Here is an 18423-nt window from a genome sequence, read left to right as displayed (position 1 = left end):
GAGAGCATGTATTGCTTATTATTTAACTGAAAAGTTAGTTTTCCTTTAAATATACCACTTAAAATTGTTTTCTATATTCCCCAAGAAGCATTATTACAAGGAACAAAACTAGAAATTAATGATAAAACAGGATTAATTATTGACCACAGTTACATAATTAGAGCAAAAAACGTATAAAATATTCAAATCTTTAATGTTCCAAGTCAAAGTTCCAACTATTTGGCACTCTGTCCTGTGTAATAAGATAACCAGTTTACTCATGTGATCAAAGATCTCTATAAATTCTTAAAATGTTTCTCTAATATATCGCCAAGATATTTTAATTAACATCTCCCAAATTGCAAATTCACAGACTAGAGACCAGCTACAATAAAGCTTCCCTCTTTGAAACTGCCTGTCCTGCAAAACTGACCATACAGGGCTTGAGATCTCCATGCTAAATTACTGGCCTGTGTAGTCAGGGGTTTCTTTTACATATTTTACTTGAAGAATATTATAACCAATCTTACCCATCAAATTAGTGAAAAATTTTAAAAAATTACTCAAGTCTGTCAAGAATGTGGAGAGACAGGCACCACCATATGTTGCTGAGAGGTGAAACCATACAGCCTCTCTGAAAAGCAATATGGCAATATTTATTAAGACTATTTACACTCTTATGCCCAGTAATTTCATTTCTTTCTAACAATTTCCTTAGCAAATTTCATTAAAGTAAATATTTATGTACGTCATTGAATCCAGTATTACCTATAATAAGCACAAAAATATTGAAACAACTGGGAAAATGTTAAATAAATTATGGTATGTTTCTGGGGCTGTGGACCATTAGGCAGAAACAGTAATTACACTACTGAGAAATTTTAGACGTGGAAAATGCTCAGGATACAAGTTTAAGTTGAAAAAGGTAGTTTGCAGGTCTTTTTGTAAAATTATTGATATTATTATTCATGAAAGACTGAAAGTAAATGTTATATCTGAGTGGCTTATTTTTGAGTGGTGTGATTATTAGTTATTTTTCTCATTTATAGTTTCTATATTTCCTAGAGAGAGCTCTATTATTTATACAATCAAAAAGTTACTTTTAGAAAAATACTGTTTTGATAGTACTTTGGCCTGTAATCAAGTTTCAAAGTGTCAGTCATAATGCACTCGTTAATCAATTTAAAAATCACAGGAGCATCTCAAAATCATGAATTTTGATCTCTTTTCCCTTTGTCTTTTTCATTACAAATCTTCTCCTGCGATCTCAATTTCATGTTTAAATTTGAGTATTTCAGGTTATTACTCTTCAAATATGTGACTTTGGTTTCCTCAGGTTGGTAATTTTTTAATGTTTCCTCGCTGAAGAAAACTCTTTGTACCTTTGATTTTAATCTGAACATGGTTCAATACTGTGACGTGCACTTAGTTCCTAAGTGTTAGCATGCCTAGGAACTTTTTTCTGGTCAATTTTTTAATCTCAAAAGGGACTGGCAAAACCACTTCGTAATCAATTACACGTGGAAACCACGGTGTAAGCTCCATGTGAGCTTAGGAGGCGCTCGGAAACGCTAGAAGAAATGCACATCGGGTTCAGGTGATAGCAGGATATCCTGGATATCCTTTCCAGCAGCCTGTCCTGGAAAGACAGATTTGGGTAACCTGAGCACAAAGGCGATGGCAGAAGTCATGAACCACTGAGGTCAGAGCTGGCCTAAACAGAAAAGACCAATCAGGGAGGTCACAGAATAGGCAGAGCAGGATAAAGAAATACAGCAGAGGAAGGAGGCTCCAAAACTTTGAGCTGTAGTAACTGAGAGTTAAAGGGGGCATTATATAATGCCCCCTTTAAAATCACATTTCAGGCACTCGCTAGACCTTGAGAGCTCAGCTTCCGCAACCAGAAAAAAATTTCAACTAAAGGTTCTTCCCCAGTCCGGACTCATTTAAATCCTACAGCCAGGTTTTAGAAACCTCGTCATCAGGCGGCGGAAGGGCACGCATGCGCGGCGGCTGGGCGGGGCCGGGCCTTCCTTTTGCCTTAGGACGTCCGCCGGCGTCGGCCCCGCCGGCGTCGGCCCCGCCCGCCTCACCTGCGCGTCACGTGCCCTGCGCCACTAGCCGGCACCTGAACGCTGATCCCGGGCGTCGTGGGTCTGCGAGGTGAAAGGGGCGGTGCCCATGGGCCAGTTTAACAGCGACGGAGGCAGGTGGGGGACCTTGACTGGGGTCAGCCCCCCGAGCTTCCCCGCTCGAGGTGTCTAAACCCTCCGTTTCTCGGCGTCCGGTCTAAGCGCGCGACAGGGACCTGCTGAGACCTTGAACAGAGCGATGTACGGTTTTGCGGCCTCGGTTTGGGAACCGGGCGGCGCCTCCCAGCGGGGCGTGGAAGCCCCAGCTGGCTTCCACCCCTCCCCCGCAACCCGAGCGCCGGTCCCCGCGCCCCGGAAGGCCCTGCTCCCCGCCGGCCGCGCTCCTGCCGCGGGTCCCTCGGTCCGCTGAGGCCTGGTTGGCTCTCAGAGTTGGGCAAATCCTTGGTCCCCGCGTGGGCGCGGTGGGAGTGGGTCTCGAGCTTTATGTTGGAGGATTCTTGGCACATTTCGGGTTTGCCTTGCATTAGATGGGTATGCGTGTGTTCACACTGGCGAGTTGGTCCGGGATGTGACCGGAAATTGAGTGTTCGGCTTGACGGCTGAGGTTTAAGTGGACGCCCACACCAGGTAGCGGTAGACATGAGAGCGCGTTTCAAAACAAAGAGTTCAGCTGATTGCGTCTCTGTCCTTGCGACTCGAGGGCCTCGAACTGCAAAGGGAGCTGAGCGCCACAAGGGTGAGGAAGTTTGTTTGGAAAATTACCCGTGTGCACTTGCACAGTTGGGATTTGGGAGTTCCCCAGAAAGCACCGCCTGATGGCGTTTTTTTCCAGTGCAACACCTCAGGCGGTAATCTACCAGGGTTTTTGGTGGTTGGTTGGCTGGTTGGTTGGTTTTTTAGACTTCATTGGCGTTTGTTTGAAAAAAGAGGCTGAACTTTTGGGATAAGATAAATGCTGGGAAAGGCTCGCTCCATCTATTTGGAAAGATTTCTGTAAATAATACTAGAACAAGGTATTATGAATTTTACAATTCAAAGTTACGCCTGTCCCTTCAGGGCTGATTATTGCCTCGTTCTACACCATTTTTCCACTGTCAGATTTTTTTTCTTTTCTCTCTCTCTTTTTTTTTTTTTTAGTATTAGTAGCTTTATTTTTAGTTATCCAATCATTTTGTATTATATTCACATATAATGTTTAAAGCCTAGAACTGGATTTGGGGAAAAATGTTAATTCAGCAAATATTTATTTGACCACATTAGGTGCCGATACTGTTTTACGTTTTACATGCTGTGGATACAGAAATGAGCGAAACAGACCCGATCTTTGTTGGTTTGGTGCTTACCTTCTAGTGGGGGGAAACAAATAAATAATAAATATGTCAGAGGGTGGTAATTGCTACACTGATGATTAAAATAGGGTGATGTGCTAGCCTGTAGAGGGGCTACTTTAGACTGGGAAACTCTCTCTGAGGAAGGACACTGAAATTGAAATCGAAATGCGAAATTAGATCCCAAAAGCAGGGGGAAGAGAATTTAAGCATAAGAAAACCACTTTGTGAAGATCTTAGGTGTAATCCTTTGGACCAGGGAGGCTGGAAGGAGGGAGGGTGAGGGAAAGTGGAAGGAGTTGAGGTCTGAGAAGTAGGCAAGGAAGAGACAGACCATGTAGGGTTTTGTAAGTCTTGGTGAGGAGTTTGGATTTTATTCTAAATTTGTACATTTGTTCTTCGTTGCAGACCAGCTAAGTCCATTTTTTGCCACTCTTTCTTTTTGGTTTCCTTGATTTATTACATTGATTCTTCACCTCAAATCTTTTATATCTTTTTATTCTTTGTCAGACAAGATGACAAACCATGACATGATAGCTTTCAACACTGCCACTTAAATTGTGAATGAAACCTTTTGTTCCTTTTTTATGAGTGAACTATATAATTCTGCATCTTAAAGGCAGAGCAATAGCCTTGGCTCCATCCTGTGGCAGGAGCAGCAGAGTTTGTTAAAGTAGTGAAAAATCTTTTTAAGCTGAGATTAGCAGATGTGGAATGAGGCAGTGTTGAGTAACAGTTAGTTAAGGGAGAGTCTTCAAGGGTGAAATAAATACCCAAGGTTCTGGATGTTCAGTGTCAGATCAGTTTGACGTTATTTGACTAGGTTCTTTTTCAGGAGTTGTGGAATTTTATTGGTATGGCACTGGTGATTGTGATAGTCATCAGAGGTTATAGTCTTAAAATGTTTCATTTCTCTCCAAATTATTCTAACCCCCAGTATAATATATTGTCTTTAAAAAATGTGAATGTAGGAGCTTTCATCGAGCAAGTTAATTGCTTTTGGCTCTTTTATATTGATTTGAGTTGCGTTTATTTGATTCCTAGGATGAAGTAACGTTTATCTGTCTAAAAATTGCAGGATATTTTACTTCAAATAAAGAACATGGTGAAACTAATCCACACATTAGCGGATCACGATGATGATGTCAACTGCTGTGCCTTCTCCTCTTCCCTCTTGGCCACTTGCTCCTTGGACAAAACTATCCGCCTGTACTCCCTGAGTGACTTCAGTGAATTGCCACACTCTCCATTGAAGTTTCACACCTATGCTGTCCACTGCTGCTGCTTCTCCCCTTCAGGACATATTTTGGCTTCATGTTCAACAGATGGTACCACTGTCTTATGGGACACTCAAAACGGACAGACTTTGTCAGTGATGGAACAGCCCAGTGGTAGCCCCGTGAGGGTTTGCCGGTTTTCCCCAGACTCCACTTGTTTGGTATCAGGGGCAGCTGATGGAACTGTTGTTTTGTGGAATGCACAGTCATACAAGTTATATAGGTAGGAATATTTAAAACGCTTTCCGTTTTTAATCCTATTAACAGGTCCACAAAAAAAAGAAAAAAAAAAAAAGGCAGAATATTTTGATGACTTTAAGAAGCAGATAATTTTTAGACATCACAAGGAAAAATATTTTGACCTATCTTCTGAAGGTCATAAAAACATAATATGATTCTTGAAGTAGATTTGCTTGGCTCTGAGTGTTTTAAATTTCCAATCTCTCTTTTGTAAAATAAGGTTAATCTTGTTAGACTTTCATGGATTTTTTGGTAAGGGTTAGGCCAAAAAAAAACCCCACAGTAGTCTTTTGAATAAAATTTAGTAATTTTAGGCTTTATTTTTCTCACTCGTGGCTCAGGTGTTCTCAATAATAAAGTAATGGTAGGTAAGTCTCACCTGCACAGCTCTTTCCTGACTAGGATTCTTGTTGACCAAGCCCAGAAGAAGGAACCTTGTGATCAGCATGGTGTTGTGTTATTGTTTCTTTTAAAAAAAATCACTTAAAAAACTCCTTTTGGATAAAAAGACATCAATTAATTTGCACTGGCAATGTTGTGTTGCAACTCACCAACATTAAAACCATGCACTTGTATGTATTTATAGTGTGGTGAAATATATATAACATCAAACATTTTAACCATTTTAACGTGTCATTAAGTATGTTAAAAACTATAAACTTTCAGATGTTACCAATTAAAATAGCTTAATGTACCTTCCTTTCTCCCTACCCACCAGCATCACTCAGAGCACAAATGGTAGCTGGTAAACAACTGTTACTAATTTAGATTTGGGTCTTTGGATTGAAGAAAGTGATGTGTTTTAAGTGGTGTTAATAAACAGTTTAAAGAGAAAGCACAGGAAGAATGAAATGCCTTTAAGTTATTTTGTGTGAATGAAATACAGCTGTCAGCTAACGAATCTTTTTCACTTATTGGGTGATAAATTCTGCCTCCCTAGCATTATTTCTCTAATGTATGTAATTAATGATATAAAAATGGTACACTGCAGTAGATTTAAGCGCTGGCTAGGACACTGCACTAATTGTTGGGTTTTTACCAGTTTATTTTTCCTAATTGAGAAAATAATTAATATTGTTAGGCCAGTGCTTCCTAATCTTCCCTAGATAATTTTAACTTATTCACAGCATTTTCTTTACATAAAGCATTTGTATTTGAAGATGGGATGAAAGTTTCTGGGTGATTTTGCTGTTTGTTGTTTCTAGGTGCTTTTAATACAAAAGTTGAAAGTACTTTTGACCCCAGTAACATGTTTTTCAATAAAAAAGTTATATCTTTAAAAAAAAATGTGACTGTAGTTGATATTGTTGGTCGTTATTGCTTTTTCTGTTAAGCTTTGTAGATTTTAACATGTTCATACTGACTTGCCACATGGAACAGTATGAAGATATGTCGACTTTTGTTTGGTTAAGATAATGTTTAAATCCTCTTACTTTTAGCAAGCATATAAATGATATTTTATTTCTATAGGCATCTACTGTCTTTTATCTGTAGTTCTGTGATAGCCATTTATCCTCTTTTTAGTATATCAAGCTGCTGTTAGAGATTGTAATGTAAAGTAAAAGATGCTCTGAAATGAAAATTCCCTTTTCTTTTGCTTTTATTTCAGATGTGCTAGTGTTAAGGATGGCTCCTTGGTGGCCTGTGCATTTTCTCCTAATGGAAACCTCTTTGTCACTGGCTCCTCGTGTGGAGATTTAACACTGTGGGATGATAAAATGAGGTGTCTGCATAGTGAAAAAGCACATGACCTTGGAATTACCTGCTGCGATTTTTCTTCACAGCCAGTTTCTGGTTAGTTATTTTACTCTTGTAAGCAATAGTAATTCCCATTTGCAATTTGTATGTGACTTTTCGTTCTTTTACTTATTTTCACTTCATCATTAGTAAAACAACAAGCCCTTTTAATTCATTCCTTTCAAGGAACATCCTTCTCCTTTATCTTTTTTGATCAAAATGAAATCACAAATACTTTTTGGGGAAAATCAGGATCTTTGGGAAAATATGTAGGGGCTGACCCAACTTGGTGCAGTAGATCTGGATTCCTAGAGTACGGTAATGTAGAGGCCTTAACCCTGTTGGTTTTACTGTGATTTTTGAAGTATTGTATATTGATATTCAAATAGAAATGTGAAATGTAAGAATTGAAAACAAGTTTCATTTTCCATTTACTAATTTAATCTTTCAAAACATAAATTTTTAAAGCACTTGACAATACAGTTAGTTTTCAGAAAAAGAAGAAACAAGAACTCCTGAATATAGACTCTTGGTTTTAAATAAATACAGTGAATTGGGAAGTTGTCTTCTTTTATTTTCACCTTCTACGTTAGGATGAATTTCTGCTTTTGGCTGCTCCAGTCTTATTGCCAGACCAGTGCTGTCCCATAGCAATATAATGTGAGCTACATATGTAAATTTAAAAATCTAGTAGTAGGTGAAATTAATTTTAACATATTTTATTTTACCCTATATATCTAAAATATTATTTCAGTAATTGATAGTAAAAGTATTAGTAAGATATTTTACTGTATTTTGGTATGAAGTCTTCGAAATCTAGCGTGCATATTATGTCACATCTCAATTTGTAGTAGTCACGCTTCAACTGTTCAGTAGCCACGTGTGGCTAGTTACTACCTTATTGGACAGCTCAGGTCCAGAAGCAGGATGGCTTTGGCACTCCCCTATTTCAAAACCATCAGTGGCATATTAAAATATGATTAAGGTAAGATAAAATACCAAATCCCAAACACAAAGCCTGTAAGTACCTTCATATTCTGTTTCCCTGCCTCATCCCAAATCACACTTGGCTTCATGCATTCTCTTGCCACACTGGCCTCCTTTCATTCCTTGAATGTCTCTAAGATTTTTCCAAGTGTTTTACATGTGGACCCTTCACCTGGTTCACTATTAGTCATCCTTTAGATTTCAGGTAAAAAAAAAAAAAAAAAAAAAAAAAATAATTTCAGGTGAGTTTCCCCTGCTCTTACCTCCTGCACACAGTCTAAAGTATTTTGATACAGTCTTTTAGTTGCATGCTTTATTTTTTACAGGACTTAGTGAAGTATCACAGGTTTTAATTATATAGTTATTTATATGGATTGTGTTTAATGGTGTTTTTCCTGTTAGATTGTAAGCTCCATAGGGCAGGGCCTGGGTCTTTTATTTACAGTGCTTGGAATATAATAGGCCTTGAAATGCAGACTGATGAATAAGATTCTTTATTGATTTGCTGAAATTTCTTGGTTTTGTTTTCTTAACCTTTTAGTATCGTATAGCAGATTAACAGATTTTCTTTTCATGAACCCATTCTTACATTAAACTCCCTACCTAATTTACTTATGATAATTTATTCTTTTAATATATTGTTTTATGCTGTTTTATTCTAAGAAGACCAGCTTGTAACAGACAAGAACCATTTCTTCCATTCTGTGAGACCTTCTCCAAAATCTTACAGGCACTCAGTGAATCTTTAATGAGTTATATAAACATAGGGAGATTTAGGTTTCCTTTTTGATTCTAAGTTACCTGAAAAAAAGATTTTCAATTAAAATACCATTTTTATAGTAATATTAGAGTAAAACTAAGGACATCCTTGTTCTATCTTTAGAGGGATTGCAGCTCATGGGTCCTGGAAAGGTTCACTAAACTAGGCAGAAAATTTGGTGAGATTCTAAAATAAGTTTAATACTCACATCCCTACCCTGCCTGTAGAGTATATTTCAAAGTATATTTCTCAGTATACTTCTAATATGTCCCTTCTGTAGTTTCTTTAGTTCAATTTCTGTTAAAATAGATATTAACCTTATGTGTAAATTCCCTGAAACAGATCAATATATGCTTTAAAGCGTATAAACCAATAAATGATTATTGTAGGAATTTGTGGTAACTATGTATTTTCTTAAAAGACAAAATATGTAATTTTTAACTTGTTATTGTTTAATTTGGTATTTGTTAATATCTGTAAATACTTATGACATTGAAGACAGAAGTGTCTTTGTGACATTTTGCTCAAATAAGGAAAAATAATACTGTTGGTGCTGGAGGATAAATGTTCAATTCTCTCCAGTTTTTAAGTGAAAAGACAGTTTGGATTAGATTATTATTACAATTTAAATAGTTTTCCTGAAGAAAAGTCTATTTTTAAATATTATATTTGGATCTCAAGGATAGGCATATTTTAAGCTTTATAATTTTACATTGTCCTAGATGAATTCTTACTACTGAAAGAAACTTCTGAATTAACTTAAGGATCTTATTTAGTCTAGAAACAATAGGCAAAAAGTTTTCTTAAGTGAGTCTAGTACTTAAATATTTTACTCTCAGCCATTTTTGGGTAAACTGTTTTGCCTTAAAAAGAGTTATTGATTATTAGGAATTGCTTATATCCATCAAGATCTCTGAGAAAGGATGCTGTTTGGCTGAACCTGTGCTACAAAAACAAAAATGCTGTTGAAATGTGGAAGTCCCATGCAGTTAGAAAAACTTTCAGTGAAAAAGAAATTTTAATTTGTTTTATGTTAATAAAGTATATGTGCTTTCAACAAAACAGAGTGAGTCCATAGGAAACGTTTATTTTACATACGCAGGTGTATAAATTAAATACCGTATACTAAATATTTGCAAAACAGGAGTGCAGTCTTAAGATAGGTATTAGGTTTCTTAATTGTCTTACTGCATATGAGTGCTGAAATTTCCTTTGACCTGTGATATTAGGTGGAATTCATATAAAATTGAGTTGGTGATACCAATATTAATGTTACCCACAATATTTAGGAACTTATCTAGTGGGTAGATAATGATACACTGAAATTATCTAAGTAAGCATAACAACTAGCGGGTTTTTTGTAACACCAAATTTAACTGATTACTTTCCCTGATTTGTGTAATATTTTCCACCAAATCTATTGGACTGAATTGATGTTGTTTTGGATTTATGTAATTCTAGTCCTTGTCTTGATTAAATCAAATGGGAAAACAGTCTCATTCCATGTGAGTTAAGACTAAGCTTCTAACAAGTGAATGTATCTTAAAAAAGTTGGGAGCAATTAAGCATTTAACACTCATCTCATAACTGACTTTTCTTCCTAATTTTTTGCATCAGTGCTAACCTCATAGACTCTAAAATTGGGTTGGAGGGTGCCCTAGGCTTCATGGCTCAATATTGGCCTTTGCAACACTGAATTATATCCTTAGTGGAAGGGAAATAAAAAGGTATTTTGTTGTTGCAACTTCAGGGGCTAAAGCCATAATCCTTTGAAGTACCTTGCTTAAAAGAAATTCTTTAACCGACATTTCGTTATATGGTGTAAATTAATTAATATAATTAATATTGCTTGTGAATGTGGTTTAAATGAATAGAATTAACAGATCTGAGTTAAGAAATTGAAAGTTTTTTGGTTTAAATGTTTTATCAATTCTTGTGTATTTATTTTTAACAAATTTATATTTTTAGGTGGAGAACAAGGTCTTCAATTCTTTCGACTGGCATCATGTGGTCAGGATTGCCAGATCAAAATTTGGGTTATTTCCTTTACCCATACCTTAGGTATGTATTCAACTAGTAGTTCTCTAAAATGATTTTTTGTGATTCAGGTAAAATTTATATTTTAATTAATCTTTTTAACTAAAGAACTCTGGATATCTAAAAGTGATTATAAAAATATATTTTAAGAACTTTTAGTCAAAGTAATACATATATATGATTTGGAAATTGTATGCACACTACCGATTATGACCTCACCACTACCACTACACACATTCCTGCTCACACATTCCTCCTTTTTCTGTTTTCAATTCTTTTGATGGTTTTCAAAGTTTCTCTAAATACTGTTTACACCACCACTTTTATTTTTTATTTATTTATTTTCTAACATCTTCATTGAGGTATAATTGCTTTACATTGTTGTGTTAGTTGCTGCTGTATAACAAAGTGAATCAGCTATACGTATACATATATCCCCATAACCCCTCCCTCTTGCATCTCCCTCACGCCTTCCCTATCCCACCCTTCTAGGTGGTCACAAAGCACTGAGCTGATCTCCCTGTGCTATGCGGCTGCTTCCCACTAGCTATCTGTTTTACATTTGGTAGTATATATATGTCAATGCCACTCTCTCGCACCATCTCAGCCTACCCTCCCCCCTCCCCGTGTCCTCAAGTCCATTCTCTCTGTCTCTGTCTTTGTCTTTATTCCTGTCCTGCCCCTAGGTTCTTCAGAACCATTTTTTTTTTTTTTAGATTCCATGTATATGTGTTAGCATACGGTATTTGTTTTTCTCTTTCTGACTTACTTCACTCTGTATGACAGACTCTAGGTCCATCCACCTCACTACAAATAACTCAATTTCGTTTCTTTATGGGTAATATTCCATTGTATATATGTGCCACATCTTCTTTATCCATTCATCTGTCGATGGACACTTAGGTTGCTTCCATGTCCTGGCTATTGTAAATAGAGCTGCAGTGAACATTGTGGTACATGACTCTTTTGGAATTATGGTTTTCTCAGGGTATATGCCCAGTAGTGGGATTGCTGGGTCGTATGGTAGTTCTATTTTTAGTTTTTTAAGGAACCTCCCTACTGTTCTCCATAGTGGCTGTATCGATTTACATTCCTACCAACAGTGCAAGAGGGTTCCCTTTTCTCCACACCCTCTTTAACATTTATTGTTTGTAGATTTTTTGTTGATGGCCTTTCTGACCGGTGTGAGGTGATACCTCATTGTAGTTTTGATTTGCATTTCTCTAATGATTAGTGATGTTGAGCATCCTTTCATGTGTTTGTTGGCAATCTGTGTATCTTCTTGGGGGAAATGTACCACCACATTTTACATTTGTTCATTGTAGTTATTGTTTTTTGAGCATGTGTGGGTCTTTCCCCCATGCACTGTACTATTCTTTCAGGTGACTCGTCAGTCAGGAAAAATACGTCTTTCATTTTTGATATAAAGGATTCATTCTAATTCTTTCTTCTCTACTTCTTCTCTTTTTATAACTCCCATTAGTTGAGTGTTGGACCTCCTGACTTGATTCCCTTTGTCTATTTTTCCCCCACATTTATCTCTTTATCATTTTTTCTATCTTAGGAGAAAATTCCTTAGCTCTATCTTTTAACCTTTTTTGAATTTTTTAATCCCATCAATAATATTTTCAATTTCCAAATGCTTACCTTTTTTGTTTCTTTTTCCTAGCGTCCTCCATTTAATGCAAGATCCTCTCTAAACTCTCAGGATACCAATCCGAGGCTTTTTGTTTTGGTTTTAAGTTCCATTCTGTTTCCTGATGAACTTTGTTTGCTCTTGGGCCCTTTTTTGTTTACCCTGATCTTTCTCTTTCATATGATTACCTTCTTCAAATGCCTGATGATCCTTAGTATTCCATTTACTTTCAAGAATTAAACAATAAGAAGAAGTTTAAAAGCTCTGTGCACATGGTGGTTGTTTGTATTTGCTGGCTTCCCTTTAGGATAAGAAGGTGGACTATTGGCCCTTATTGGGGAAGGGTTGGAGAATTAGAGAATGTGGGTGTCTGTGTTGCCCTGGAGCTGCCATCGAGCTCCCCAGGCAGTCATTGTTTTCCTTCTTCCTGGGGAGAAGCATCTAGCTTTCATGCAGCATACTATGGGTGGGGTCAGGGAGGGATGGGAGGTAGATATTGTTTTATAAACAGACTTACAGACCTGAAAACAGAAAAATTAACTATATCTGTATCTCTTTCTTTTTCCTTGTCTGTTAATAGTTGTCTTTTGGGGTTTTCTGTTAATAGTCCTAAGTCTTTTGGGGTTTTGTAGGGAAGATTAGCTTACTTCTTTGCTGTAGCCCCCTCATTTTACACCCCAAGCTGTTACTTCTCTATACTATCTCGTCAGTTAATTTGCATCTGCCTTTCCAAAATTGGTTTCAGTTTCTCATTTCCTGATGCCCCCCCTTCCCCTTCTCTTCATTGATGTGAATTTACATCTTTATTAATTCCTTCATTATCATTTTAATGGGAACTCTGAAATTATATGGTCAGTTGGCCATCTTGCTTCAGATGCCTAAAAATATTCTTATTTTATTATTTGTTACCTAATAAGCTTTAGCTAAATCGTGAACTATATTTCATTGTTTATAAAATTATTGCCAGAGATAAAGCTGAACACTAGTTAAAGCGGTAAGGAAGGATTTTAATATACTATTGCAATAGATTTTAATCAGTAATATACTATTGCAAGAGTCCAGCATGAACTGAGCTCAACTTCAGTTTATACAGATGTGACTGTGTATTTTAAAGGGAGAATGAGGGAGTAAAGCAGGGGTAAATGGGGGCTCCGTAGCATCCAGGAAGTGAAAAAATTACAAAAAGCAAGAAACGAGGAATTGGTCCATGTGCAACCCATGTGGGTTTGTAACTGGAACTTACGGAAGTTAGGCTCCTCCCCTCTCACAGAGCCGGGGAGACAGGAGCTCTATCTCCAGGTGTTGGCTGGAACAAATGTAAATTCTTTTGGCAGCCCTGAGTTTTCCCAGGCAGGCACTTTATAAGGGGGGTAGGGTCATCCTAGGGACGCAACCTTGAACTCTTAAAAACTGTGTTAAAGTCTTTGTAGGCCAAGGTCAAGGCCTAGTCCAGGAGGCAGCTCAGAAGAGCCTGGGTAGAGTTCGGTCAAGGAGAGAATCTTTGTCATTATGCGAGTGTATAGAGAAGGGTCTGCTATTAGGAAGTAATAAATACATTTCTTTTTGTGGAAATTTAGTTACTTTATTGCCTATTAAGTTACATTCAGTAATTTTTTAATGTATTCGGTGACATGCTGGTAAGGATAAGAGTTCTATTACTTCTCTGGTCTATCCTACCTCTTCTTTCTGTTCTTATCAAGGTGAAATTCTTATAAGAAACCATAAATATAGTCATGTACGTGGATGTTCTAAATACAACATATCTTTAATAATTCGAAAGCAAAGCTTTTCATACGTTGTCTGGAAAATGTGTACACTGGCTCTTTAAAAAACATATATAACACTATATAAACATGTGCAGTTAAAGCCTTTTAATAAAGCGTTTAGCATTATTTGCACCTAATTTTAATGCTTATTTGTAGAGAGGAATAGATAGACAAATGGATCTTATACTTGAGAATGTAACAAATTCTTAGGATCCTGCTGCAGGTTTATTAAATCTTCATTTAGTTTGCAACTTGTTAACATTTTTGCTTTGTTTGATTGATTGTGCCTACTTGTTGATCTGTATATGCCTAAGTATTGATCAGTGCCTTGAATGCCTATATCTGCTCTCCCATATAAAAACTTTTTTTTCTATTTTGAATAGAAATAAAATACGTAATAATAAAGTGAAATAATTATATATTTTCTATTTGTTGAAACGTTTACCTGCTCTAATGACCTTTTTGTTTAGTTAAATGCTTTCTATCTTAAGAGCCATTAACACTTCAAAAAAGTTCTTATTAGGTGGGAGAAAATTATAGATTTCACTTATTTCCTTGTCTTGCCAGGCCAACTTCTTAGTGATTGTTTTTATATGTTGTCACTAAAATACATTGAATTCCCTCAGCTTACCTTTAAAAGAGTTATGATATTCCTTTTCAGTAATTATAGAAAGCATAAAAAGAATTTTAGTGTTACCATACTTGTAGGAGTTTTATAGGATATATTGGAATTATAAGATGTTAAATTACTATTATTTTTAATTTATGGAATCAGAAAATATTTTCTTAATATCAGATATTTAAAACTACAGGTATTTGATTCTTTTTAGGCGTTTGGGCAGTTGGCATGTGGTGTGTGTGTATTTTTTAAGATACCAAGATTGAAGTATATAGTTTAAAATTTCAATTAGTTTAAAATTTTATATATTTATATATTTTATAGAGTTAAAAAATTTTTAATTTAAAAATAATTTGATGATTATAACCCCCCCATCTAGTCTTTGCTGACCCCACCATTTTCTTTACCCATTACTGAACTTTTGAAACCACTTAATCACTTGAGTTGCATGACAATTTTTTTTTTCATTTTTGTGTCTTTTAGGCACTCAAAGATTTTATTGAACAGAGAAGTGAAATAGTTTTTACTTAAAAATAAATTCTAAGCGCAGTCAGCTTGCTAATTTTTCTCACCTTGTTGTTTGCAGGTTTTGAATTAAAATATAAAAGTACACTGAGTGGGCACTGTGCTCCTGTTCTGACTTGTGCTTTTTCTCACGATGGGCAGATGTTAGTTTCAGGGTAAGTTATTTAGTTTAATTTCCTTAAACCATTTTGGTATGAAATAGAGTAGACTTACAGGAAAGTACATAAAACGTAAGAGAATAGGTTGATAAATCATTGTGATGCAAACTTGTAACCACTGCTCAGGTCAGGAAATAGAACATTGCTGGTTTTCCTCCGGAAGTCCTCCCCTTCCAAGTGCCCCTTTCTGGTGACAGTACCTCAGGTCATATGCAACATTGCTTTTTCCTTTTAAATTGATTTAAAACAGATCATACGTTATGAATTATTTTGTGTCTGGCTTCCTTTGCTCAACATTACGTTTGTTTTCCAAGTGGTTGAACAAAACTGATGTATATAATATGTGATAGGAATCTAGTTTCATTTCTTTCCATATGGATATCCAGTTGTCTCAGTAATGTAAGGTGAAAAGAATCTTTTCTTCACCATTTTCATATGCCACCTTGTCAGAAATCACTGATCATATATGTGTGGGTCTTTTCTCAGCCTGTGATTCTGTTCTGTTTTTCTGTTTATCCTTGCTCTGATATCTTTCTGAGCCTTATAATTTGGCTGTTCCTGGCTTTTGACACTTCCATGTACATTTTAGAGTTAGCTTGTCAGATTGTCTCCAGTTCCTCCCTCTACCCACACAAACCTGTTTAGATTTTGACTGGGATTGTATTGAGTCTGATAAATTTGGGGAGAATTGACATCTTTATGATGTTGAGTCTCCAACCCATGAATATGGCATATGTTCCCATTTATTTGTCTTTTGATTTCTCTCAATATAATGTCTCTCAATAGAAGACAGTTTATTTGTCATCCTTGTGGAGGTCCTCCTCATCTTTTATTAGATTTATTCTAGGCACTTAATTTTTTTGTTGCTATTATAAAAGATGTGGCTAATATAGGGAAATATATATGGAAAGACTGGATTTATCTGTTAAGATTCTAATTTTGGGTTTTTTATGTATAAAATCATATCATATGTTAATGATGGCTTTTGTCTCTTCCTTTCTAATCCTTATACCTTTGATATCTCCTGTGCCTTACTGAACTGGCTAACACTACCAGGATAATGGAAATAGTGAAAATAGCCAACCTTGTCTGACCTAATTGCAAAGGGAACGCTTTCATTATTAAGTGTGATCACTGTAGATTTTGGGAGATAAGCTTTATTAACTCTTCTTTTCCTTCTATATAGTTTGTAAGAATTTTTTTTCATGTTATTGAAGAAGCTCGGCAACAAACTTGCAGCCCTCTGTTAACAAAGTGGACTCTGTTGTGACATACATTTTAAATACTAATCTTAACCTTCATCTCTCTCCCCCACCTCATCTTTATGTTCTCTTCCTCCCCAGTTTCTTCACATAATTTCTATCTTATCTTCTTTTTACTACATCTTTGTAAGAGACTGCACATACTTTCTGAATGAGAAGAAACATAGATATATATTTAAAATAAAAATGTGTGAGTGTAAAATAAATCATTAAACCTTAGGAACATACTTGACCTAATGAAATAGTTGTGGGTAATTTCATTTGATTAGTTTTTTGGTCATTGTATAAAACTGGTTTGAATTAAAATGCTTTAGGTGATTTGTGACATGGGTGGCTGTACAATGTCACTACAGTGTCACTCATCTCCCTTGAGCTTGTGATTATATGCTCTTCCATATCAAGAACATAACTGTATGTGTTGTTCCTCTTGCCTAGCAGCTGTCCAGATAAAATTGGCGTGTTTCTCTTGTATTCTTTTTTTTTAATAAATTTATTTATTTATTTATTTTTGGTTGCGTTGGGTCTTCGTTGCTGCACGCGGTCTTTCTCTAGTTGTGGTGAGTGGGGGCTACTCTTCATTGCAGTGCGTGGGCTTCTCATTGTCATGGCTTCTCTTGTTGCGGAGCACGGGCTCTAGGCGTGCAGGCTTCAGTAGTTGTGGCACGTGGGGTCAGTAGTTGTGGCTTGCAGGCTCTAGAGCGCAGGCTTAGTAGTTGTGGTGCATGGACTTAGTTGCTCTGCAGCATGTGGGATCTTCCCGGGCCAGGGGTCGAACCCGTGTCCCTTGCATTGGCAGGCAGATTCTTAACCACTGTGCCACCAGGGAAGCGCCCTCTCTTGTATTCTTGAGTGAGTAGAGTTGAGGTTTTAGAGTGCCACAAAATGGTAGGAATGGAGTATCAAAAGACTTGACAATTAATGCATCCTTTATAAGGGAAAGTTAGGTTAAGGTGACAGAGCAGATTGTGGGTACTGAAAGAATTATATATAGCAGGGGGAAGAGTTATATATAGCAGGCAAGAAATGTATAACCAGGGGCACCAAACAATCAGAATTTTTATTTGCTGTTGGTTCACGTTCTATTTAGGGAATATTTTGAGGTTTTATATTGTTTTAATAGTTTCAAGGTATTTTATGCCTGTTTACAGTGGTTATAATTATTTTCTGTCTTTGAAACCCAAATCTCGAATATTGAAAACAATTATTTTTCCCTAATCCTAATTTCCTTCCCCCCAAATCTAATCAGTTATCAAATCCCATTACATCTTCCTTTGAATCCCCATTAGTCAAATTAGGGACTATAGGAGGTGAGTTTAAAATCCTTTTAATCTCTAAATGTCTGCAGGTCTCTGCCCATAATCTCTAGTCTTCTTGCCTAGATTCAGTAGACTCTTAAAGAGTTCTTCATGTTTGGCCTTTTGCTTCTCAAATTCATTTTTATACCTCATCAGCAAGTGAACCTATTTCATTGCCATCATGGCTGGCTATCTGTTGCTTACAAGACTGTCTAATGATGATTCAGCTTCTCAAGTGATACATCATTAGGGTGAGTTAGTTCTAATTGCGCTAGTGATAGTCTCACAAAGTGGAAATTCCTTTTAGTTTGTTTTAAGGATGCTAAGAAGTAATGAAGTTTTCCCTAAGAATTTTAGATATTCCAGAAATAATACTTTGTACTTTGAGAAATTTAGGACTAAATAAGAGTGTCTATAAATCATGTCTAGCATATACATATTAGCTGCTAATATAATTTCTCAATGTTTTTTGGCTGGAATTTAACGTTTACTGCTATAATTCTGTTTTTTGATGCCAGAATGCATTTATATGCTTCTCATTTGCTTGTATTTTATTTTATATTGAACAACGTATAACTTCTATTTTGAAATTATGGTGAAGATTCTGTAGTCAAAATCCATCACCAACACTGGAGAGAGACTACTAAATAAGAAATTTTAAGTCTTATTCAAAGGAATTTTTTTTTTTTTTTTTTTTTTTTTTTTTTGGTGGCATGTGGGATCC

At 36.2% G+C, this 18423-nt stretch overlaps 1 protein-coding gene across 5 annotated transcripts in view; it reads left to right on the top strand.

Annotated features, from left to right (window-relative positions):
• The first annotated feature begins 2010 nt into the window (after positions 1-2010).
• Positions 2011-18423, top strand: part of WDSUB1 (WD repeat, sterile alpha motif and U-box domain containing 1) — a 64980-nt gene continuing 48567 nt past the window's right edge. The window contains exons 1-5 of one of the 5 annotated variants that reach the window (XM_059927931.1): positions 2011-2185; positions 4479-4900; positions 6527-6711; positions 10370-10462; positions 15046-15139. In XM_059927931.1, the coding sequence (XP_059783914.1) occupies positions 4503-4900; positions 6527-6711; positions 10370-10462; positions 15046-15139 (770 nt within the window). In that variant the 5' untranslated portion in view covers positions 2011-2185; positions 4479-4502. Of the gene's footprint in view, positions 2190-2214; positions 2313-2378; positions 2809-4478; positions 4901-6526; positions 6712-10369; positions 10463-15045; positions 15140-18423 lie in introns of those variants that run through there. The other 4 variants (XM_059927929.1, XM_059927932.1, XM_059927930.1 and 1 more) reach the window with 4 other exon arrangements.

The sequence above is a fragment of the Balaenoptera ricei genome, chromosome 7 (genome assembly GCF_028023285.1).
Source record: "Balaenoptera ricei isolate mBalRic1 chromosome 7, mBalRic1.hap2, whole genome shotgun sequence".
Lineage (NCBI taxonomy): Eukaryota > Metazoa > Chordata > Mammalia > Artiodactyla > Balaenopteridae > Balaenoptera > Balaenoptera ricei.
This window is presented reverse-complemented; position numbering and strand designations above follow the sequence as displayed.